The sequence below is a fragment of the Vitis riparia genome, chromosome 7 (genome assembly GCF_004353265.1).
Source record: "Vitis riparia cultivar Riparia Gloire de Montpellier isolate 1030 chromosome 7, EGFV_Vit.rip_1.0, whole genome shotgun sequence".
Taxonomy (NCBI): Eukaryota; Viridiplantae; Streptophyta; class Magnoliopsida; order Vitales; family Vitaceae; genus Vitis; species Vitis riparia.
The window spans coordinates 22,143,218-22,168,776 of NC_048437.1; the positions used below are offsets into that span (position 1 = coordinate 22,143,218).

General features: G+C 37.8%; 1 protein-coding gene across 1 annotated transcript; it reads left to right on the top strand.

The window, feature by feature from the left end:
- The first annotated feature begins 1,330 nt into the window (after positions 1–1,330).
- On the top strand, positions 1,331–25,559 carry LOC117917924 (tetraspanin-18-like). The gene is made up of 6 exons (XM_034834394.1): positions 1,331–1,844; positions 2,238–2,337; positions 18,527–18,607; positions 18,725–18,829; positions 23,746–23,949; positions 25,178–25,559. Exons 1-6 carry the CDS (start codon positions 1,543–1,545, stop codon positions 25,208–25,210), a joined length of 825 nt encoding a protein of 274 aa, XP_034690285.1. The 5' UTR covers positions 1,331–1,542; the 3' UTR covers positions 25,211–25,559.

A 25,559-nucleotide genomic window follows, 5' to 3' on the forward strand; every position in this document is an offset into this window, starting at 1 on the left:
CAAATAATATAAATTTTCTTAAACATGTCAATTTTAACTAATTATCTTTTGGATATTTGAAAAATGATATAATTATAAAATCTTGTCCAGAAATTCAAACAATCAATCCTAAATTCATATAAAATATTACAAATAACATGATCAATGGCTCTTAGCCAATTAATTTTCTTGGATTATGTTTGGTTCCATAAAGTACTATGAAAAAAATGCTAACAAATTTTTTTTCTCATGTTTGGTTGTACAGAATGTAAAAATAAAATAAAAAAAATTAAATATAATTAAAATTAGTTAGAAACTTATAAAATTTCAAATTATTCAATCTTTATATGAAAAAGTTAAAATAAGTAAAATAAGTTTAAGGTAACATGTAAAATAGTTTATTTATTTTAAATCTTTTTCCTTTTTTTAACTTTTCCTCTTTATTTTCTTTTTGTATTTTCCCTCAAATTTTTTGGAAACTAAACATAGCATTAAAGAACAAAAAGGAAACTTTCAAAATATTCATCTTCGTTGGACACAAAATCATATTTCTGTCTTGAGATAACCCAAAATCAAAATAATAAAAATTAAAAACACAGAATAGAGAAAATAATGATTAGCTCAAGAAATGCTTAACAACATAGTTTGTGTTAGTTAGAATAAGAAGAAGTGTTCCAGGGTCTTTTTTATAACAATTCTAAAAAATAATTTTTGACAATAATTTTTTATTTTTTTTTATATTTTGTAAAATAAAATTTTAAAAATCTAAAATATTTTTGACATATTTTTAATATTTTAAAATATATTTTAAAAATAATTTTTATGTGTAGTATTTTTTTTTAATTATTTTATATATTTGTAAAATTATTTTTTAAAACGATTCTAAAAAAATGACAGAAAAACAACTAATTTTTTTTAAAAAAAAACACATGATTTTTTTTTTCCATAAAGACAAAAAATAAAAAACAGTTTTTAGTTATCAAACGTGTTAAAACAGTTTTTAGTTATTAAATATGTTTTCCTAATTTTTTATTTTAGAGAAAATAAAATTATTGTCGAAAACTTTTATCAAACATATTTTTAATTTTTAAGAACATATTTGATAAAAGAGAAATTGATTTTCATGAATAAATTTAAATTATTTTTTAGTTTTTGTTTTGTAAAGTGTGTTAAAAATGAACGAGAAATAGCTTTGAAGGTTTTGTATTGCACATGATGGAGAAAAAATGGAAAGGATTGCTTCATACTTGGTCAAAATTTGTTATGAAAATGAGGGAGAATTATTTAGCAAAAACATCCAACATTATATTTTCAATTTCATCCCACCATCTCATTTCAAAAATTAAGAAAAAAAAAAGTAATAGAAAACAAAACAAAAAGCAAAAAACCAAAAGGGAAAAGCAAAAAGTGTATAGCTTTTCTGGATTTGTTTCAATTCTTGTGATCATTTCTGTAATGAGATGAGATACAACTATGCAATTCTTTCTCTGAATTAGGTGTAGGGTTAGGGTTAAGGTTTCAATTTCACACGCTCCAATCACAGGAGAAAACCACCCAGTTCCAATGCGTAACCGGTGCCACTCTTCCCTCGCATTCCTCCTCAAAGTCCTCAATTTCCTCCAGACCTTCATTGGAATCTCCATCATTTTCTACTCCTTATGGATGCTCAATCAGTGGAACCACCAAATACCGGTTCCTTCACCTCCGGCGCCGTCGCCGGATTCTTCTCAATTTCCTTTCTTGATGTCGGATACGGCTAGGGTTCCTGAAGACAAGACCAATCCCTTGGCTTTCGCCGCTGATATGGTTTCTGGGTCCGATGACAACGGGCTCGTACTCCAGTTCATCACGCTTCCCGCTCCATGGTATTTTAAATTTTTTGAATTTTGTCCTGTAAATTGGAATTTATTGTTGTTTTGCTGGTAATTTTATTTTATTTGGTTGGAGTTAGGGTTCTGAATTAGGTATTTATGAATTAGCTATAAATGCTTCAAATTTAAAGTTCCATTTGCACTTGTAGGATTGTGTGATATCATAATTCAATGGAGCTGTGTTACTTTTGATTGAAGTTGGGGTTTGAATTGGTAATTGAATATATTAATTTTAAAATTTTGAATTATGCTATAAAGATTGCGCTTGTTTGCTATCACGATGCAATTGGGATTCTGTTTATTTTGAATGGGAATTCTGGTGAGAATTGTAGGCAGCTTTTGAGGACCCATATAAGTGTTAATTTGGGGCTTCTTTTTCGGTGACAGGTTCATCTACTCATTTATGGGTGTGGGAATTGTGGTATGTTGTATTACTTGCATCGGTCACATTGCGGCTGAGGCAATTAATGGCTGCTGCCTCTGTTTTGTATCCTACCTACATCTCTCTCTCTCTCTCTCTCTCTCTCTCTCTCATACACAGACTCGTGTGCACATTCACACATGCAGAACTTATACTTGCCAAGGAATCCTGCTGTTCGTGAAATAACTTTTAAAATGGACGAATGACACTATTCTATTGATATTTGAAACTTAACGTTGTAATTCCATGGTGTTTTTTTACTCATGCTTTGTCAGGGTGCTGATAGTTGATACAAGGAAAGTTATTTTGAATCTTAGATTTTTGTTTAGTTGGAACCATAGAAAACAAACATTTCTTTTTCATAAGCAAAAAAATGTAATAAATATAAAAAAAGAAGTTATACGCCAAGGTACATGAGACTTATACAATAGGTACAAAAAGGCATCGCCAAAAAGAGAGAACACAAAAAAAACTCCCTCCTTTCGCTAGATCCCACTCAAGCTAAAAAAATCAATTAAAGGCATTGGGGCTCCTTCTAGATCAAAGGCGGCCTCCTAGGCCATCAAGCCAGGTGGGGCAGATAAAAGTTGCCTTCTTGAAGAGCCAAACAAGGTGGCTTCAAAGAGGCAACACCTCGGTAATTGCCTTGAGATAGATGCAAGGCATAGAGGCGGTTGCCTTTGACCATGAGTTAAGATTAAACATACTTAGATTATAATTTCATTCAATCCAACATTGGATTAAACAAAGTACAAGATGAAATATTATATTATCAATCATAGAGATAATGAGATGGAGGACTACCAATCTAGTTTTGATGGAAGTAATGACAATTTTAATTTCAATAATAACTATGATGATAATGCCCAAAGCTTCTGTAGGATGTTCATTCTCTTATTTTGTTTTTTATTTTGGTTTTAAATGTCTGAAAAATCAGAATATGAATTTAAATAGGATGAATATCTGTAAACAATATGATGTTTCTTATGACGTAGGGTATAATATTTAACCCTTTGAATGATTATTATTATTTTGTTAATTTTATAAGACATTATGAGGGATTAAAAAATTAATACTATTGATTTTTGAAGAAGAGCCTTATATGGGTTAAGTATTGAGTAGGTAAATATATGTATATGTTTTATTGCCTTACTATAATCAGGCTATCATTTTGTTTTTCGACTTTTGTCTTAGGTTAAAAGGAATCTTATCGCCTTGATATCATCTATTACTTGTGACAACATTGGCTTCTTCTATGTATAAGCTACCCATGACCTAAGATTGCTAAGGAAAGAGTAGTTTAGCGCTTGAATCGATTGCTGCTTATTTTCCTCTTTGATTCCTTTCCTTCAAATTGTTCAAAAAATGCATAGTGGAGCGACTCTCCATACATTCTTACTTTTCCTTCCCTCAAAGAAGTCATGTCAACTTAAAAGAGTCTCTTTGATCGTAAAAGGAAGGACCCCTACAATGTCAAACAAAGAAAAAAAAAGCTATCATAGTGCACTTACCTTCACGTAGTGAAGGAGAGGGTGATCTATTGAATCCACTTCATTTTTGTGAAGGAAACATCTGTTTGCCATTGAACACCCTCTCTTTTGAAGTTGATCCTAGGTCAACACTCCATAACTCGCTACCCAAGTAGAAAAAAAAAATGTCACTTTTGATTGGACTCGTGAATTCCAAATAATGGTCACAAGGAAGGAATCACATGCATTGGCTCTAGAATGGAATATAAAGATCTATTAGAAAAGACCCCATTCCTAAAATTCATCCATACCACTCTATCCTTCTCTTCCCTCCTCATAGATTTTCCTTGAAGTCTTGAGAAATAACATCTATATTATCTAGCTCCTAGTCATTCAAGTGTCTAGTGAAGCAAGAATTCCAGTGACCACCCTTCCCCAAATCATCTTAAACCTCCACTACTTAAGTCTTTTTCGACAATGTTAAGACATACAAGAAAGGAAAAGCCATACATAAGAGTTTGTCCCATTATCTATCCTTCCAAAACTTCACCTTCCTCCTGTTTCCCACTTCAAAGGATACTTAATAGCTAACTAGGTCCCATCTCTTCCTATTGTTTTAACAAACCGTAACTTCATACTCTTCCTGTACTTTGCATGAATACCAACCTCCCTCTTCCCCTCCTTACTTTACTGGAATGAATTTTTTTGATAAGGCTTGTTCTTCTGAAGCATAAGTCTAACATCATTTTCCCATAAGAGCCCTATTAACTAAAGAGAGGCTTCTAATTCCTAGGCCCCTCTTTCTCTTCTCCTTGCAAACAATTGACCATTTCACCGAATGCATCTTTTGTTTTTCGAAAGCCCCTCCTCCCCAAAGAAAGTTTCTTTGAATTTTATTTAGCTTTAATTTGACCTTTTTGGATATGTAAACATGGACATGAAATAAATGGGTAAACTGGACAAGGTACTTTGAATTAGGGTAAGTCTTCTTCTTTCAAAATATATTGTCTTTTCCATGATGATAATCTTCTATAAAATCTTTCTACCACACTATCCCAAATTGACTTTGCTTTGAATGGTGTAGACCCTCCATTTTGTCCCATTGGCACATGCTTTTCTAAGCCTTTACTGCATCTTCATTGTTGGTCATTGTTGCTCACATTTTCACTATTTTCGGATCTCTTTTAGAGATATATTTTGGAGGGATTAGGTAGATCTCGATCATGATTTTAGTGGCCTTAGGTTTAGTTTAGAAGTGTTCTTTGAGTTTAGTTTAGTTTAGGTAGTTTCGAAGTGTTCTTTGAGTTTAGTTTAGAAGTAGTTTAGAAGAGTTCTTTGAGTTTAGTTTAATTTAGTTTGAGTTTAGTTTAGAAGTGGTTTAGAAGAGCTCTTTGAGTTTGGTTTAGTATTCTTTTAGTTTAGTTTAGAAGTCATTTAGAAGTGTTAGTTTAGTTTAGTTTGAAAGTGTTTTAAAAGAGCTCTTTGAGTTTAGTTTAGTTTAGATTAGTTCTTTGAGTTTGGTTTTAGTTTTGAAAGTAGGTTAAATTAGTTTAGTGAGTTTGGTTTAGCCTGGTGAGTCTTAGAATAAGTTAGAGAGCTTAGATGAGTCTAGTGGGTTTGGTTTAGAATTAGATTAAGTGTTAGTTTAATTAGAGAGTTTTAGTTAGAATTGGATTAAGTGTGAGTGAAGGTTAGGGAGAGTTGTGTGTAGGTTAGTGGGTTGAGTGAAGGTTAGGAAGAGTTGTGTGTAGGTTAGTAGGATGAGTGTAGGATAGGAAGAACTTGGAGAGCAAGTTATGAATTCTCTAGAAGGTGGGTCAAGTAGTGTACGATAGGGAGAGCTTACAGAGCAAGTTAGAAATTCTCTAAAAGGTGAGTGAAGTGGTGTAGGATAGGGAGAGCTTGGAGAACAGGTTAGGAATTTTCTAGAAGGTGGGTAAAGTGTAGGTTAGTAGTGGCTTGGAGGGCAAGAGAAAAAAAGGAAAAAGAGGAAAAAAGTGGTCTCCAGAGAGGGAGAGTCTTGAGAGAAGATGTAAGAAGCTTAGAGAAAATGTGAAGTCATTTTGGTGAGGGAGATCTTTGAGGGAAGAAAAGAGAGAAAGAAGGGAAGAGAAGAGAGGGTAGTAGAGAAGTTTCATGGTTATGGTGGATTCACCCATGGATGAATGAAGATCAAGAGAAGTGAAGCCCCATTTGTGACGGAGGAGCTGAATTTTCCAAGCACCAGTTTGGTGCTGCATGTGCTGGTCTTTAAGGTATTATTGTTGAATTCTAAGGCACCATCTTGATATTAAAATTGTTGAAATTTGGCTCTACAATTGGTGAATTTGAAGACATCAAGGAATGCTCATTAATCTCCTTTGTTTTGATTCTTATGTACATGTTTCTATTTCTTCAATTTCTCTTTTGTTTTGAAATTTTTTTGGCATGTTTAGATTTAGATTTGGGGGGATGAAAAGACCACTATTGATTATTGATTTTTTTTTTTTGTTAAATTGATTGATTGTTATCATATTGAATTGTTGTATGGTTTAGTGGATTCTATGTTTTTAATTTTGATCCAGAACCTTGTCCCTGAAAAGCTATCTCATTCTATGTGATTGGCTATATCTTCCTTTTGTTATTTGAAAAAGGAGGATGTCGGTGAAGGTTTTCGTGGAGAGGAAGACCTTCTTGGTTAAGTATGAAGGCGAGCAAGAAGGAACGTGGTGTTCGATCACAGAGCACAGTAGAGGCTCTGATTTCGTCTTAGGTTTTGAAAAGGAAGCAGTGGGGTGGATGATCAAACATTTGACGAATGCCATAGAAAGGGAGGGTCATCTAGGTTTTAACAGAAAGATCAGAGGAAAACGTTGTGTCCACTTGATGGAAGTTGGCTTCAACGACCATGGAAGGTTCATAAGGATATCGGAGTTCGCTACCAAGAGAAGATATTGTTGTTTGATTATTCCAGAGGGCAAGGAGGGCAGAGGGTGGGAGAATATTAGAAGTGCGCTGTCTTCAATGTTGGTGGTCCCCTCGTCGAAAACAGCTGAGAAAGGAAGGCAACACAGAGGAGAAGGTTTCCCACAAAATCAGGTGGGTCCCTTGCAAAGGTCTTTTGCGAAAGTGGTCAGTGGCGAAGGAACAAGAGAAGGCGGCCTTATTTCTATCGGGAGATGGGCGCGTGCAGTGGTGTGTGAGTGCAATGAGGATAGGGTCAACTGGGTTGAGGTTGGCCGAGTGGTGGCGAGAAAATTAGGGAAGAAAGGCATAGTCACGATTGTACCATTCTCAAGCGGAAAAGGAGTTTTCTTCGTCGAAACAACAGAGGAAGCTATATTTCTCCAAGACTTGAGGAAGTTACGGGTTGAGGGAAGGATTTCAGTACAGATGAGAAGATGGTCGCCAAAGGAAAATGCGGAAATTGAGGGGAAGTTCAGAAGAGGCTGGATCGAACTACGGGGGTTACCATTTCACCTCTGGACTGAGATACATCTGAAGAAAGTAGTGGAGCAATGGGGGACAGTGACTGAAATTGATTGGCGCACGTTAAAATTGTTCGATCTTAGCAAGGCGAGGGTAAAAATAGCAATGAAAGACAGGTCAGTCCTCCCAGCTCTACTCGAGGTGACAGATGGCGACTGGGTGTTTACAGTTGTCGTCGTAGTGGTCAGAGAAGAAGACTGTCGAGGAGGTAGCGCAAGGGGCGAGTCGACTCGGGAGGCCTATGCATCTAACTCGGGGACAGGTGGAGGAAGGTGGGTGGAGAAATTCAGATCAACGGCTGGAGATAGATGCCGTGTCGAGGAGGACAATAGAACGAGGAAGGGGGAAGAAAGGGGTATGGCTGTGGCTGTTGCAGAGGGGACACATAGTAAAGGAGAGCAGACACAGTCGTCGCCCAATTCGAATTCAAACAAAAAGGACGATGGGACTATTGAGAAGATGGAAGGGGGCGAGGAAAGGGCCGGAGGGGACGAGGCCTCTGCTGTTGAGGACAACCGGGCCTATGAGAGGAAGGCCCAGAATCCATATAAGTTTGGATCAAAAGTTGAAAAAGTGGACTGCTGTTATAAAGGCCCGTCGGGGATGGGCCTGAGCCGAAGAGGAAAAGATACAGTGGAGGTGGAGACGTCGTCAGGAAATGGAGATGATTCACCCGCAGTGGGAAAGGGGAGAAAAGTTTCTGGATATGGTCTTGAGGCTCAGACCAGTAGTCCCGCGAAGAAGAAAACGTCGATCGGTTCAAAGAAGCTGTGGTCTACCCTTCTCCCTCCAAGCTCTGAGCGCCGACAAGGTCTTCGATGTCGCAGCGAGACCATTTTGAGTGAGAAGGACAAGGTCGGCACCGAAGAGCAACCAGAAGTTGCGGCTTTAGGGGCCGATTACTTGGCGGAAAGAGGATTTAGCGCGAGTCCTCTCGTCTCTCGCCGCTATTCAAAGATTTGGAAGCTCCGCTGTGGGGAAGGGGCTTCGACATCAGAAAACGAAGCGGTCATGCACAATTTCCACTCCGACGAACAAAAGGAAGGATTTTTGGGCCGAGTGGGGTCCGATCCTCGCGGCGCAACAGTCATGGTGTTGCCTTCTACGCCAAAAATTAGAGGTAAAGGGCTAAGAATTTTGGGGAATTGTGGATTAATGGCTGCGGAAAATCTGGAGGTAACCCCGTCTTCAACTTTTCAGTGTCCCTCGTCTCATTTCCCCCCTTCTTTTGGATCTTTTTTTCCCCTTTTGAGTCCTGCTGCCCCCACTCTTCCCAGTTCAGACATTCAGCCCCTGAATTCTTTGGAAAACCGAGAGAACTCAAAATTTCTTTTCAAAAAAGATGACGATGGTACTGTGGGTCAAATTAGTGTTGGTTTCCCTAACCTCGGTTTGGAGGTGAACCAGATTGATTATCCTTGCCAGGTGACCGACAGTGTTAGCCCAGGGATGCCTAATACAAATCCATCTCCCAATCAGGCTATGGTCAGTCCGGGTGTCTGTGCGGGTTCCCCATCAGGTGAGTTTCAAATAGAAGGAATTTCTCCTAGAAAAATGGCAAAAGTGCGCGATGTCTTAAAGACTCTGGATATAAAAGTATATTCCAGGAGGAAAAGCAGATGTACCAAAGGTTTGTGAGATGAGCTGGAGCTGGGTTGGAGGATTAGGGTCCGTATGTTTAATCCATGAAGATAATCAGTTGGAATACCAGGGGGTTGGGTTCAAGGAAAAAGAGAAGGGTAGTTAAAGACTTTTTGAGATCAGAAAAACCGGATATAGTGATGATTCAGGAAACAAAAAAGGCAGAGTGTGACAGGAGGTTTGTGGGTAGCGTGTGGACATCCAGAAATAAGGAATGGGCAGTCCTTCCGGCGTGTGGGGCTTCGGGGGGGATTTTGGTTATGTGGGACTCTAAAAAGTTGCACAACGAGGAGGTGGTATTAGGTTCCTTTTCGGTCTCAGTCAAGTTCGCTGTGGAAGGAAGCGAACAATTTTGGTTATCAGCCGTCTATGGCCCAAATAGCACAGCTCTTAGGAAGGATTTTTGGGTGGAGCTTTCAGACATTTATGGACTTTCGTACCCATGTTGGTGTGTGGGTGGAGATTTCAATGTCATAAGGAGATGTTCAGAAAAATTGGGCGGCGCTAGATTGACCCCAAGCATGAAGGACTTGGATGACTTTATAAGAGAAAACGAGCTGATTGATCCTCCTTTAAGGAGTGCTTCATTCACTTGGTCAAACATGCAAGAGAATCCCGTTTGCAAGAGATTAGACTGTTTTCTCTACTCAAATGAGTGGGAACAATTATTCCCGCAAAATCTTCAAGAAGTTCTTCCGAGATGGACGTCGGATCATTGGCCGATTGTCTTGGAATCCAACCCGTTCAAGTGGGGCCCAACACCATTCAGGTTTGAGAATATGTGGTTACATCATCCAAGTTTTAAGGAGAGTTTCGGAAGATGGTGGAAGGAGTTTCAAGGAGATGGGTGGGAAGGTCACAAGTTCATGAAGAAACTCCAATTCCTTAAGGCCAAATTGAAAGAGTGGAATAAGAATTCTTTTGGTGACCTAATTGAAAGGAAAAAAAGCATTTTGTTAGATATAGCTAACTTTGACTACATGGAGCAAGAAGGGGGTCTTCCCCCTGAACTTTTAATCCATAGAGCCGTAAGGAAAGGGGAGTTAGAGGAGTTGATTTTGAGGGAAGAAATTCATTGGAGACAAAAAGCTAGGGTGAAATGGGTCAAGGAAGGGGATTGTAATTCAAAATTTTTCCATAAAGTGGCTAATGGTAGGAGAAATAGGAAATTTATCAAGGTGTTGGAGAATGAAAGAGGCTTGGTGATGGATAATTCAGAGAGCATCAAAGAGGAGATCTTAAGGTATTTTGAAAAGCTCTATGCTAGTCCTTCTGGAGAATCTTGGAGAGTTGAAGGCTTAGATTGGTCTCCTATATCTAGAGAGAGTGCGTCCAGGTTGGAATCCCCTTTTACTGAAGAAGAGATCTATAAGGCCATTTTTCAGATGGATAGGGATAAAGCACCGGGGCCTGATGGTTTTACTATTGCAGTGTTTCAAGATTGTTGGGATGTGATTAAGGAGGACTTAGTGAAAGTGTTTGATGAGTTTCACAGGAGCGGGGTAATTAATCAGAGCACTAATGCGTCCTTCATAGTTCTGCTACCTAAAAAAAGTATAGCAAAGAAGATATCAGACTATAGACCCATTAGTTTGATCACAAGTCTTTACAAGATTATAGCCAAAGTGTTAGCAGGGCGTTTAAGAGGGATACTTCATGAAACCATCCATTCCACTCAAGGAGCTTTTGTTCAAGGGAGACAAATTTTGGACGCAGTCCTCATAGCCAATGAGATAGTGGATGAGAAAAAACGATCAGGGGAGGAAGAGTTGTCTTTAAAATTGACTTCGAAAAGGCTTATGACCATGTGAGTTGGGATTTTTTGGACCATGTGATGGAGGAAAAAGGGTTCAATCCTAGATGGAGGAAATGGATAAGAGGTTGTCTGTCATCGGTGTCTTTTGCAATTCTAGTGAATGGAAACGCTAAAGGGTGGGTTAAGGCATCTAGAGGTTTAAGACAAGGAGACCCTTTATCCCCTTTTTTGTTCACCATAGTAGCAGATGTTTTGAGCAGGATGTTATTGAGAGCAGAGGAAAGAAATGCTCTAGAGGGTTTCAGGGTGGGTAGGAACAGAACAAGGGTGTCCCATTTACAATTTGCAGATGACACCATTTTCTTCTCTAGTACTCGAGAAGAGGACTTGCTAACTCTCAAGAGCGTTTTGCTTGTGTTTGGGCATATTTCTGGGCTGAAGGTTAACCTTGACAAAAGTAATATTTATGGCATCAACCTTGGTCAGGATCATCTTCATAGGTTGGCCGAGCTGCTTGATTGCAAGGCATCTGGGTGGCCCATACTCTACCTAGGTCTTCCTCTGGGTGGGAATCCCAAGTCGGGTAGTTTCTGGGATCCTGTAATTGAGAGGATCTCGAGCAGATTAGATGGGTGGCAAAAGGCATATTTATCGTTTGGAGGTAGGATAACTCTCATTCAATCTTGTCTCACTCATATGCCTTGTTACTTCCTTTCATTGTTTAAGATTCCCGCCTCCGTGGCAGTAAGAATTGAGAGGTTGCAAAGAGACTTTTTATGGTCCGGGGTTGGGGAAGGAAAAAGAGATCATCTAGTCAGTTGGGATGTAGTGTGTAATCCGAAGGCGAAAGGGGGTTTGGGTCTCGGAAGGATTTCCTTGCGGAATTCCGCTCTCTTAGGGAAATGGTTGTGGAGGTATCCCAGGGAGGGTTCAGCGCTGTGGCATCAGGTCATTTTAAGCATTTATGGATCACACTCTAATGGTTGGGACGCCAACACTGTTGTTAGATGGTCACATCGTTGTCCTTGGAAGGCTATTGCACAAGTTTTCCAAGATTTTTCCAAGTTTACTCGGTTCCTGGTAGGAGATGGGGAAAGAATTCGATTCTGGGAAGACTTGTGGTGGGGGGATCAACCTATGGGGGTCCGTTATCCAAGACTACTTAGAGTAGTATTGGATAAAAATACTCCTATTTCTTCTATTCTCGGATCCACTCGACCCTTCTCTTGGAACTTTAACTTCCGCCGTAACCTTTCCGATTCCGAGATAGAAGATTTAGAGAGTCTCATGCGGTCTCTTGATCTTTTACATTTATCTCCTTCGGTTCCAGATAAGAGATCTTGGTCTTTATCTTCTTCAGGACTTTTCACAATCAAATCTTTCTTTCTTGCCTTATCCCAAAGATCTGGTTTGCCTTCAGATTTCCCTTCCAAATTAGTCTGGAATTCTCAAGTCCCCTTCAAAATTAAGTCCTTTGTCTGGTTAGTGGCTCACAAGAAGGTTAATACTAATGACATGCTACAGTTGAGAAGACCCTACAAAGCACTTAGTCCTGACATTTGTATGTTGTGCATGAAGCAGGGAGAAACAGTAGATCATCTTTTTCTTCATTGCCCTCTGACGATGGGGTTGTGGTACAGACTATTTCAGTTAACAAAGATAGATTGGGTCCCTCCTAGGAGCATCCGAGACATGCTTTCTACCAATTTTAATGGGTTTGGATCTTCTAAGAGAGGGATTGTATTATGGCAAGCTGCGTGCATCGCTTTAGTATGGGTGGTGTGGCGGGAAAGAAATGCAAGGATCTTTGAGGATAAAACAAGGAATTCAGAGAACCTTTGGGACATGATTCACTTCCTTGCTTCTTTATGGGCTTTTTGTTCTAAGGTTTTTAAGGGGATTCCCCTTAATGTGATACTCCTTGATTGGTTAGCGGCGTGCAACTCCATTGGGGTAGCCTAATTCATAGCAGTTGCCTGTATCTACTTTGTATTTTCTCGCTTTTGTTTCATTGTAGACTTGTTTTTCTTTGGTGGGAGGATTCCTCATCCTTCTCTTGTACTTTCCTTTTTATCAATATATGCCTTTGTCGTTTCCAATTAAAAAAAAAAAAAAAATGTTTTTAATTTTGATTGATTGAGATCATTTTTTATGTTACCTAAGAATGTTATTTGATATGTTAATGATAATTGACTTAAAGTCTATTTTGAAATTGTGATTTTGTTTTTTTTTTTTTTAATTTTCACTTTGATATATCACTTGGTGCCTTTTTATTTAGAACGCTTTCACATGCCTACACTAATTTTGTGTTATGCTTAATTGTGAATTTTTTTTTTCATTGATTTCTTGGTGATTTAGTAACATGTTTAGGGTCTTTGAATTAATCTTTGATGCATGTTTAGATTACTAATAAAGCTAGATACAGCTACATGTTGATCTTCACATTTCACACACACTAATGCACATATTTGGCTTGGATACGTATTCTTTACTTATTTTGATTCCCTTGTTTGGTTGTGTTTGTGAAAATTGTTTTCAAGACTTTCAAAAATGATTTTAAGGTTTTCAAAAATGGCCATTCTCATTTCTAATGCCCTCTTGCCCTCTTAGTCCCATAGGCTCAAAATGAGTTTTCAAAAAACATCGATGCTACCTTTTTGAATTGGTATGCATTTCAAATTTGTTTTCAAAATGAATTGTAATTTTTTATGGGAATGAAATTTGGACATGGCTTCTTAAGGAGTTCTTTAATCATGGAAAATTTCATTCAAATTAAATTAGGAAGTGGCGATTCCCTACACATTCATTTTCAAGTTTTAAATTCTTATTTTTGAAGTAATAGCTTATTTCAATGCTTTGTTTTGTATTCTTGAGATTGATATGTGAATTTAAATTACAAGATGACATGTTTGATTCATGATTGAATTTTTCCCTGATAGTACACCCTTTGAATTTAATTTTAGACAGCTATATCACTTAATTTGGATTTTCCTAGCATAAGATATAATTTTATCTTCAAGTACCTTGTACACATGCTCTGTTTTGGTCATTCTGAATGTTAAATTGATTTTAAATATGTTAGAAGTGTGATTATGCCTTGGTGTTATTTTTCCTTTGAAATTGACATTTTGAAGACATGGTGTTATTTTTCCTTTGTGGAGCCAAAATAGACATTTTAGAATTGTGATTATGCCTTGGTGTGATCTTTGAAGTGTGATTATGTCTTGGTGTTATTTTTGCATACCTAGGTAGGTTCAAATTCATCAATTGTGGAGCCAATTTTCAGCAACTTTAATATTGAGGTGGTGCCTTGGAATGCAGCAATAGTACCTTAAAGATCAGCACATGCAGCACCGAATTGGTGCTTGGAAAATTCATCTCCTCAGTCACCAATGGAGCTTCACTTCGATCACAAATGGGGCTTCACTTCTCTTGATCTTCATACATTCATGGGTGACTCCACCATAACCATGAAGCTTCTCTACTCCCCCCTCTTCTCTTCTCTCTATTCTCTCTTTTCTTCCCTCAAAGATCTCCCTCACCAAAATGACTTCACATTCTCTCTTAAGCTTCTTACGTCTTCTCTCAAGGCTCTCCCTCTCTAGAGACCACTTTTTTTCCTCTTTTTCCTTTTTTTCTCTTGTCCTCCAAGCCACTACTAACCTACACCACTTTACCTACCTTCTAGAGAATTCCTAACTTGCTCTCCAACCTTTCCCTATCCTACACCACTACACTCACCTTCTAGAGAATTCCTAACTTGCTCTTTAAGCTCTCCCTATCCTACACTCATCCTAGTAACCTACACGCTACTCTCCCTAACCTTCACTCAACCCACTAACCTACACACAACTCTCCCTAACCTTCACTCACACTTAATCTAATTCTATCTAAAATTCTCTAATTAAACTAATACTTAATCTAATTCTAAACCAAACTCACTAGACTCATGTAAGCCATTAACCAAAGCTCCCTAACTTATTCAAAGACTCACTAGGCTAAACCAAACTCACTAAACTAATCTAACCTACTTTCTAAACTAAAACCAAACTCAAGGAACTAATCTAAACTACTTCTAAACTAAACTAAACTAAACTCAAAGAACTCTTCTAAACCACTTTCTAAACTAAACTAAACTATTTCTAAACTCAAACACTGCTAACTAAACTAAATTAAACTCAAAAAGTTCTTTTAAACCACTTCTAAACTAAATTAAACTCAAAAAACACTAAACTGAACTAAAAGAGCTCTTCTAAGCCACTTTTAAACTAAATTGAACTCAAACTAAATTCAAAAAACACTTCTAAACTAAATTAAACTAAACTCAACCTAAATTAAACTAAACTTAAAAAACCACTTCTAAACTACTTCTAAACTAAACTTAAGGCTACTAAAATCATGATCAGGATCCACCTAATCCCTTCAAGATATGTCTTCAAAAGAGATTTGAAAATAGGGAAAATGTGAGCAACAATGACCACCAATGGAGACGCAGTAAAGGCTCGGAAAAGCACGTGCCAAGGGAACAATGGAGCTCCTAAAGGAAGCCCTAAATAAGTTGTTGGAAGCTCCCTAACTCTACATACCAACTCTAGAGCCAAATCCTCCATATTAGTCACAATCACTATTAGTATCAATTTACTTTTCTCTTGGTTAATTTTCAGCAACACATTAGTACCTGGCTTAAATGTATCATTTGACTCTATGTGGCCTCACAAAAGACTAGGATGTTGTTGATAGACTACAGATAGGATAGATTCACGATCACCCTAAAGCCTGACAAAAAATCACCCTCCCCAACCTTCTCCGAAAGACTATTGAACACCTCTATTGCCAAAACAAAAAAAGTCGGGAAAAAGAGGATTCCCTTGTCTCAAAGTCACAATCCTCTATAGTTTTGAAAAAACCTTGAAGGAGTGCCACTAACAAGTACAAAAAACATTGTTGTCATGATGCACCACTTAATTCATTTAGTCCATTTTGGTCCAAACCCTATTTCTTTTTATGGATAACCATAAATAAAAAAAACCCAACTAACATGGTTATATGCTTTCTCAATGTCAAACTTAAAAATTATACCACTAGAGTCACTCTTCATCATATAATCAATTACCTTATTAGCTATAAAGTGTTGTATTAAGAATTTGCCTTCCCTCTACACACACATTTTGGAACTCGGAAACAAGCTTTCTCACAACCCCCTTCAACCTATTAGCTAACATTTTAGCAAGGAGCTTGTATAAACCACCCACTAGGCTAATAGGTCTAAAGTCTTTCAGGCCATTCACATCCTTTTTTTTTTCTTTTTTAAGTAACAGCATAAACATAACATTCAACCCTTTTTCAAACTTACCTCGGTCATAGAACTCCTTAAATAGCCCCATCATGTTGTCTTTCACAAAGCTCCATTTGAATTGGCAGTTCATCATAGGAAAGTGATCCAACCTTGGAGCCTTATCCCTATTCAAATCTGACAAGGCCTTAAACACATCCTCCTCATTGATAGACACCTCTAATCCTTGAGCAACTTGACTATTTTTAAGGTTTTAAAAGACATTTCAATGACACTAGGTTTCCACTTCCCACATTAGACAACAAATTGTGGAAAGCCTGAACCATCCCTTCCTCTATCTCTTGCTCCTTGTGTAGCAAAGCTCCATTTAATTTTGATTTTGGCCAAACAATTCATTCTATTATTCTCATTAGCCATTTTCTAAAAAAATTTAGTGTTTTTGTCTCCCTCTAACTAATCTCTCTCAATTTCTATCTCCAAGAGTTTTCTTCCAAAGAAGCCCAATTGCAATACTCTTCCCTTGTTACTCTTCTAGCTTTGGCTTTCTCAAAAGAAAGAGTTACTTCCCTTTACTAAGAATCCTAAAAGTCTACCTAATTAAGAGTCATCTCCTTCTTGACTTGACGCATGCATTACTAAAAATCCTCTTTACTCCAAGCCTTCAAGTCTGATTCTAATGTTTTAAACTTAGAGGCCAAAATCAAGCTATTTGAACCTCTGAAATTATATCCCACCCACCACCCCTTATGTGATTCTTTGAATCCCTTAACCGCCAACCTTATATTTCCAATCCTGAATAGTATACTCCCTCCCCTAATCCCTCCATCATCTGGAAGAAGTAGAGAGTGATTTGATATTGGCCTTGACAAAGGGCATTGTGCCAACCCACTAAAATGACCTTCCCGTTCTTCTAATACGAAAAATTGACCCAACCTTGACATAGACTAATTGTTTAATCCTCCACACCAAGTGAAAGGGTCGCCTGCAAAGGAAGATCATGCAACTCTAACTCCTCAATAATCTTTAAAAATCTTCTCATGGATTTAGACAACCTATTTTGCCGTTACGTTCCCATGAGAACCTGACTTTGTTGAAATCACTTCCGACACAATACAAGTCTTCCTATAACCCCTTGATAGCCCCTAACTTAGCCCACAAACCCTCCCTTTCCCTCTTTGAAGTTGGCTCGTACACCTTAGAGAAAATCCAAACAAAGCCATCTTCAATACACTTGAAGCAGCATGAAATAGAAAATCCCCCCATCTTCATGCCATCAAGCTCCAACACCCTCTTGTCCCAAAAGACCAGCCCTCCTCCCAATCTAAAAATCTTCCCAATCTTAAGCTCCTCAATATCTCTACCTACACATTCTGAATTTTTGTTTCTTGTAAACACATAAGGCCTATACTTTGTGATCAAATGAGGGACTTTATGACCTTCCTCTTTCACTGTCAGTTTCTCCTCTCACATTCCATGAAATTATTCTTAACTTCATCAGCAAACTGTAGCCAGCTCTTAGTCTTTCTTGCCATTCTCACCCCCTTTAGCTTTTTGTATCTTGTAATTTACAAAGCATTCCAACCTCCTTGGTTCTCTTTCAAATCTTGAACAGTTTTTCGTCTTCCTCTTTTCACTAGTTCAGATCTTTGATTCCTTTTTCTCCATCATCTTTTTAAGGGGAGCTAAAATTTCTGGTTCAAACCCCTCTGTTGACAACTCTTATAAATTGTTGACAGCCATCGAACTGTTGTTTGGCTAATAATCAAAGGGCGCAACCTTGCCAACATTGATGATAATGTTATAGCCTTATAGGACAAGTGGGCACTTTGGGGGAATTATCATCACATCCTTTGAAGTTGCTGCCTGCAATTGTTGCCTACAATTTTTGTCCACTGTCACTACATGTAGTTGCAATCACTGCCTATAGCTGATGCCTGCATTCATTACTTGTAGTTGTACTGGAATCACTGTGTGGAGTTATTGCTAGGAGTCCATGTCTGGATGTTGAACTAATTATCTTAGATATTATTTGATGGCAGTCTTGGGTGATCTATAATTCCTGTTCTAGAGTCCCTTTAAAAAGCTATCTGGAATCATCTCACTGGTCTACAATTTTTTCCCCTGGTTGACTTTTGCCTAGAACAAAAAACCCTATAAATGGGCCTGAGAGATCATCATTTGACATGATTGATATTTTCTAGAATCAGCACTCCATTTCAGAAGCCTATCCTCAGAATTCTTCATTTGAACCCTTTCAGTAGACTAGTCGTTCTCTTCAACCCTTACTTTCCTATTACTCCACTTTGCTGTCCCTCAATTTTGGTCATATAATGTCTATGTGACTAACCTCCTGTAACTAAAGAACCTAAACCAACTGCCCTTAAGGGCTGCTCAACTGGTAACAGACTGGAAACCAACAAACCACAAAAAACAAAAACAAAAAACCAGAAAAAAAAAAAAAAACTATTGAAGAGAAAGAAAAAGGAATCATAATTGGCACTTGAATTCGTAATCCATCCACTCTGTCCATTTTGCACATTTTGTTTAATTACTTTATTTTTCGATTAATTTTGTCTGCATTCAATTCTATCTCTCTGTGCATCTCTCCTTAACCTTATAAAACGTTAGTATACTATGCTCACAGTTTTACTCATTTTACTGGAAGCGGGTTTGATAGCATTTGTTGCTTTCGATCATCATTGGGAAAAGGTGAGCTGATTATATTTGTGAAGATCATAAATAGATCTACTTTCATATGAGTGCTTGGCGCTTTTCACCCTGTGTGCATATCGTTTTTCATAAACTTTGTTCCTATCATGACTTCAGGATCTTCCATTTGACCCAACTGGAGAACTTGAAAACTTTCGTTCTTTCATTGAAGGCAATATTGATATTTGTAAGTGGGTTGGCATAACTGTGGTCTCAATTCAGGTACGTTGTAGTCCAAATGTGTTACTATATTTATCCTTCTCCCCGTAGTACCTCCAAAAGGACATTAGGAGTCCTACTCTTTTACTCATTTACACATCATCCTATTTCATCAGTCTTAATCCAAATTTGAGGTTTCACCAATTAGGGCTCAAAAGTATGTGGATTTGAGTCATATTTTTGTAAATTTTGAAAGGGAATCATGACTGCTTTTGTACAGGTTGATTCTTTTGTATAATTATTGAATTATTTTGACTCATAAAAATCATAATGTGTTAATCAACTGACTGGATATTGAAGAAGTAAATTGTACAAAAAGGAACAAAGCTAGAGGAACCGTTTTGAGAGGAGGTGTTCAATTCCTTGTCATAGTTTAATGGGAATAAAGCATCAGGGCCAAATGGATTCTTTATAACTTTTTGGCAGTGTTGCTGGGATTTTGTTAAGGAAGAGGTTTTGGGTTCTTTAAGGAATTTCATGAGCAGGGCTGTTTTGTGAAAAGCCTCAATGCTACGTTTTTGGTATTGTTGCCAAGGAAAGGAGGAGCTAAAGATTCGAAGGATTTCAAGCCAATAAGTTTGGTGGGCAGCCTTTACAAGTTGTTGGCTTAAGTGTTGGCTAATAGGTTAAAAAAAATGGTGGGCAAAATGGTCTCCAAATTACAGAATGCGTTTGTGGAAGGTAGACAAATTCTTGATGTGGTGCTTATAGCAAATAAAGCAATTGACATGATGCTGAGAAGCAATAGATCGGGGCTTTTGTGCAAGCTTGATATTGAGAAGGCTTATGACCATGTCAATTGGAATTTTTTACTTGAGGTGTTAGAAAAAATGGGCTTTTGGTGAAGGTGGATCAATTGGATTGGTTGGTTCATCTCAACATCAAGGTTCTCGATGTTCGTGAATGGTACTTCATTGGGGGTTTTTTAGAGCTCTAGGGGATTAAGGCAAGGGGATCCCCTCTCACCGTATTTGTTTGTAGCCATGGAGGCGCTTAGTTGCCTTCTTAGAAGGGTAAGGGAGGGTGGTTATTTGTTTGGTTTCAAAGTGTTTGGTAGAAATGGAGAGGGTTTAGAGGTTTCCCATCTTTTGTTAGCCGATGATACTTTGGTGTTTTATGAGGCCACATCTAACTAAATGACTTACTTGAATTGGTTGATTATGTGGTTTAAGGCCATTTTAGGTTTGAAAATTAACTTAGCTAAGAGTGACCTCATTCTGGTTGGAAGGGTGTTGAATGTGGAGGAGTTAGCTTTTAAGGTGGTTGCAAAGTGGGTGTACTCCCGACCACTTATTTTGGGCTCCCGCTAGGAGTCGCTCATAATTCTGTGGTGGCTTGGGATGGGGTTGAAGAAAAGTTCCGAAAGAGATTGGCAATGTGGAAAAGACAATATATTTCTTAATGGGGGAAGTTAACGTTGGTCAGGAGTATGTTAGCTAGCTTGACAATTTACTTTATGTCTTTGCTTCGGATGTTGAGGAGAGTTTGTTTAAGGTTGGAGAAAATTCAAAGGGATTTTGTTTAGGGAGGTGGGTCTTTAGAGAGTAAGTCTCATTTAGTGAAGTGGGCTATTGTTTGTTCAGACAAGAGAAAGGGAGGTCTTGGAATTAGACACCTTCACTCTCTAAATAAGGCCCTCCTTTGCAAGTGGAATTGATGCTTTGCTATAGAAAGGGATGTCTTCTGGAAAAAAATTATTTGTGGTAAATATGAGGAAATGGAAGGGGGTTAGTGCTCTAAGGAAGTGAGGAGCAACTATGGTGCTGGGTTATGGAAGGCTATACGGAATTTGTGGGAATTAGTTTCTTGTCGAATTTCCTTCATAGTGGGCAATGGGAGAAGGATTAAGTTTTGGAAAGACAAATGGTGTGGTGATGAGCTTGTGTGTGTCTCGTTCCCCCTCTTATTTGCCCTTGCTATCTCTAAAGAGGCTTGGGTGACGGACTTGTTGATGCACTCTAATGAGAGGAGTGTTTGGATTCCTAATTTCTCTAAACCTCTCAATGACTGGGAGATTGAGACTGTGGAGTGTTTTTTGTCAAGGCTTCAAGATAAGGTGGTGTATGTGGAAAGGGAGGACAAGGAAGTATTAGGTGGTGGCAAAGAGTGGACCCTTTTCAGTTAAGTCCCTCTATTCTATCCTTGAGGTGGGAAATGTAAAGCCTTTCCCATCAAGTGTAGTGTGGAATGTGTGAGTTCTTCCAAAGGTAAGCTTATTTACTTGGGAGGCATCAAATGAGGGAAATTTTGACTTTAGACCAACTACAAAGGAGGGGTTAGTCTTTAGCCAAGATGCTTATGAGGAGTCAATTGATCATATCCTCTTGCATTGTGGAAAGACAAGAGTGTTGTGGGCACTCTTGTTCTTCGTGTTTGGGGTGTATTGGATGATCCATTCTAACTAAGACCCTTTTAAGGTGATATGATTCTTTTGTTGGAAGAAAGCATAAACAAGTTTGGAAAGTAGCGCTTTTAAGTCCTTTTTGAACAATATGGAAAGAAAGATGTAGAAGATATTTTAAGAATGTGGAACTCTCTATTCAAAGGCTGAAATTCTTGTTTTTGTGCAACTTGTTATCTTGGTCTAATCTGTTTATAGAAAATACAACTATGTCCTTAGTCGATTCTATTGATTGGTTGGGGTCAGATTGAGGGATGGAGTATTTTTGTTTTCCTTATCCTTTTTGGCGCTCTTTGGCAACCATTGTATACACCATGTGTACTTTGATGCATCCCTTTTGGTGCTTTTATACTATTACCATTTACTTATCAAAAAAAAAAATGTATACTGCATATTGCGTAGTGGAATCTATTTTTTGCAAGAAGTCTGTGATGTGTGCTACTCCATTGAACTATGGGCAGTGCCAACTTTTAGTTCTTCAAACATGGTCATGAATGCTTTCAACCTCATCTTTCTTGAAATAGTTTCATAATAGAGACATAAAGTAAATTGGTAGATCCAGAGAGACTTCCTTTGGGTTGGTGGGGCTCTTGAGCATAAACCACATATAGTGAGATGGGGTACTATTTGCCTAGACAAAAGAAAAGGGGGTTTGGGTGTGAAACTTCTCTCCATACTCAATAAGGCTCTTTTGAGCAAGTGGAATTGGCACTATGTGATTGAAAAGGGGACCCTGTGGAATCAAGTTATCAGTGGGAAGTATGGAGAAGAAGAGGAGGGCTGGTATTCCAGGGAAGTGAGGGAGGGGTTTGGTGTTGGTTTTTGGAAAGCCATAAGGAAGGTCTTGTCAGCAGTAGGATCTCCTTCTTGGTGGGTAGTGGGCGGAGGGTCAAGTTTTGGAAGGATAAGTGGTGTTGAGACTGCTTCTTTGGGTAGCTCTTTCCCATCCTTATTTGCCTTAGTAGTTTCTAAGGAGGTGTGGGTGGAGGATGTTTGGGATTCTTCTATTCAAGAAAAAAAGAGGTGTGGGGGGGGAGCCCTTGTTTCTCTAAATCTTTCAATGATTGGGAGATGGAAAGTGTGGAGAGGTTTTTGTCACGCTTGCATGGGTTGAGGGTGTATAGGGATGAGGAAGATAGGGTGTTTTGGATAGAGACAAAGAACGACAAGTTCACAATGAAGTTGCTCTATACTGCTTTGGAGTTGGGGATATCGAGTTCTTTCCCATAGAGCACCATATGTAAGGCATGGATGCAACCTAAAGTCAGTTTCTTTGCTTGGGAGGCAATGTGGAGAAAAGTTTTAACTTTAGATCAAGTTAAGAAAAGAGGAAGATCTTTGGCAAATAGATGTTTTTTGTGCCATATTGAGGAAGAATCCACAAGCCATCTCCTTGTCCATTGTGTAAAGACAAGGGTCTTGTGGGAGTTGCTATTTGCCCCTTTTCAGGGTGTCTTAGGTGCTACCCTCGTCATTTAAACTGACACTTATAGGTTGGCATGGTTCGTTTGTGGGCAAAAAGCACAAGAAGGTTTGGAGAGCTGGTTCGTTATGCTTATTTTGGACAATTTGGAAGGCAAGGAATAAAATTGCCTTTGATGGGAATCAACTTTCAATCCAAAGTCTAAAAAGTTCTTTTGTTTGTCTTCTTTGGTCAGAAATGAAGTTGTTTATAGATGATGTTCCTTCAACTCTTTTCAATTTTTTCAATTGATTGGGATCTTGTCGAGGGTGGTGTTGCTTAAGCCTTTCTTGTTTTGTAGCTTTGGCCTTTGGTGGTGGATGTAAATGTTTTATATACCATGGGTTGCTTTTGTAGTGGCCTTTTTTAATATATTTTTCTTCTTATCTATCAAAAAAAAAAAAAAAACAAAAACAAAAAAAGGTTTCATAATAGACCTTGATTTTGGGCAATCAACTTAAATGTTTGGTATAAAGAGCCCAGGTATAAAAATTTCTTTTATACCTTGATTTTGAACTGGATACTCTTTGTTGATAGCTCCCAGGTATAAAAATTTCCTTTTGAAATCGGCTGAAAATATAAATGTTTGGTATAAAGAGCCCAAGTAAAGTTTTGTGCTGCAGGTGTGTGTGTGTGTGCATGTATTTGTATGAATTGCTGCAGTTCAATGATTAATATTCTTGTTCAGGTAAAAGCCTAAACATAAATTAGGAATCAACAGGAAAATGAAAGGAGTGAGATGAAGAAAGTCTGTTTCCAAAATCTTTTAAAAATATCTCTTTCCAAAGTCTGTCTTCTTCTATGCTTTGGAGGATGAACTGGTCTACTGTCTTCTTCTATGCTCTGGAGGATGAGCTGATCTACAAGGGTGCAATATTTTGGGTTTTTAAGGCTTTGTTTAAGTGGGGTTTTGGTTGTAAATAAGTAGAGTTTTACATTTTTTATTAAAAGAAACATATGAAGTCATTACTAACTGTGGACATGGCCTCTCAATGTTTAATGATAGTACACAAAGATGGAGTTTGAAGGAAGAAATTGATGTTAATATTGTTTCAGGCATTATCTTTACTACTAGCAATGATCCTGCGAGCCATGGTTTCTACTCAGAAAACAGATTATGACATTGAGGATGATTATACTGCTGCTGGGAGGAATCGGGAGCCACTCCTAAACCCACAAGCAAGCCAAACTTCTGGGTCATCAAAAGGTGATGGCAAAGGGGCTTATTTGGAGACCTGGAGCTCACGGATGAGAGAGAAGGTATTTTATTTTGATATAAATGTGAAAACTTGAGCATTGAAACCATGGGAATTTGCTTGCTGATATTTATCCAGTTAGGATGTTGTTTATCATTTTAATTTCTGAGAAATAAACTATTTTCTTTGGAAATTTGACAGATGAAAATTAGGCATTCATGTAATTCCCCTTTGAAGGATTGAAGATCTAGTTCCCTCTTTGAAAAGAAATGAAGTTCTAGCTCGTAAAAGTAACTATAGGGGCTTTTTATCTTTTGCTTTATTTCTACTAGATTCTTGCCTGACTCAAACAAAATCTGGTCATTGAAGAAGCAATCTCTTCAAAATTGGATCCTTGAAGTAGGCTTTATGGTAAAGAAGATAAGTCATACAAATATGCTAGGTTCTAATTTATTGTGATTGAGTATAAGGCAGTAAATAATTAGGTGGTCCAACTTATTTGCTGATATTTGGCAGTTGCACACTCACCAAATGCATATCCTCCTTTACTTGTAAAAGCAAGATCAATTGGACCTTGATCATTTATAGGCTTCTTGAAAATTTATTTGCTTCCACTTTCAATTTCCACTATATAAAATTTTCTGCTTAATTTTGAGGTTGTTTGAGATCAATATAATTTAGTCCTGTATTATTATAATTATTTGTGTGGGTGGTGGGTGCATGTTCATTTATTTTTTATTTGCTTGTGGTCCTGGTTTTATATGTTTGTATTTGCTTTTGTTATTTACTTCCTTGCTTTTTGGCTCCTTAAATTGTTTCAGACAAAAAACCTACTTTGCATTGGCTATAAATTTTTTTCTTTTTGTCTTCCTAATGTCTGTTGAATAAGAAATAGGATATAAATTAAGGGGAAAAAAAGAGAAGAGGATCAGTGGCACAAGCCACTGGGCATTAAGTAATAACAAATGCAAGTTGATTGTCTTTGCAAGAATCATTAACCTTCTGATCTACTAGTAAGCATTTGAGAATTCCTAATCCCTTCAAATCATTTGGATCCATGAAATGTTATCAATAGTGTAAATTTTCTCATAGTGAAATTTCTCTGTGTTTATGTCAAAATTGAGGGCATGAGAAATTTGAGCATTATTTAAAAGGTCATTCGTTTAGTATCAATCATTTTATACGCTTGTTAACATTTTCATATTTTGTTTCTTGTGGATCTTCAACTTTAACTGCCAGACAAATATTACTGACTTTTTCTAAATGAGGCATTCTTGCATATTGTATTGCAGTATGGTTTGAACAGAGGCAATGTCAAAGTATAATATACTGAATGAGAATGCATCATCGAACATGGAATCCAACTAATGAAGGTTTGAGAAGGCATTGTATCTCACAGGACAAAGGGAGAGAGAGAGAGAGAGAAAAAAAAAACATGGCTGTATGTGTTTGTAAATCCTTCTTTGTAGTCGAGCGTGTTCCAGTGCTCTTCAATTCTTTTTTCCTTGAGTCTCTGGTCGAAGCTGTGATGTATGTAGGTGCAACATTGTGTTGGTTTCTCTAAACTGGTTCTTGTTGATCGAGGTCACCCTGATAGAGTTGTGATGTTCTTAACTGCCATTGTAGAAGGAGAGAGCTTGTTATTTTGTTCTATCCCATGATCTGATTGTCATA

Coding starts and splice junctions, on each gene's coding strand:
- LOC117917924 (XM_034834394.1), top strand. CDS start 1,543: ATGCGTAACCGGTGCCACTCTTCCCTCGCATTCCTCCTCAAAGTCCTC. Junction 1,845..2,237: donor ATCACGCTTCCCGCTCCATG/GTATTTTAAATT, acceptor TTTCGGTGACAG/GTTCATCTACTCATTTATGG. Junction 2,338..18,526: donor ATGGCTGCTGCCTCTGTTTT/GTATCCTACCTA, acceptor ATAAAACGTTAG/TATACTATGCTCACAGTTTT.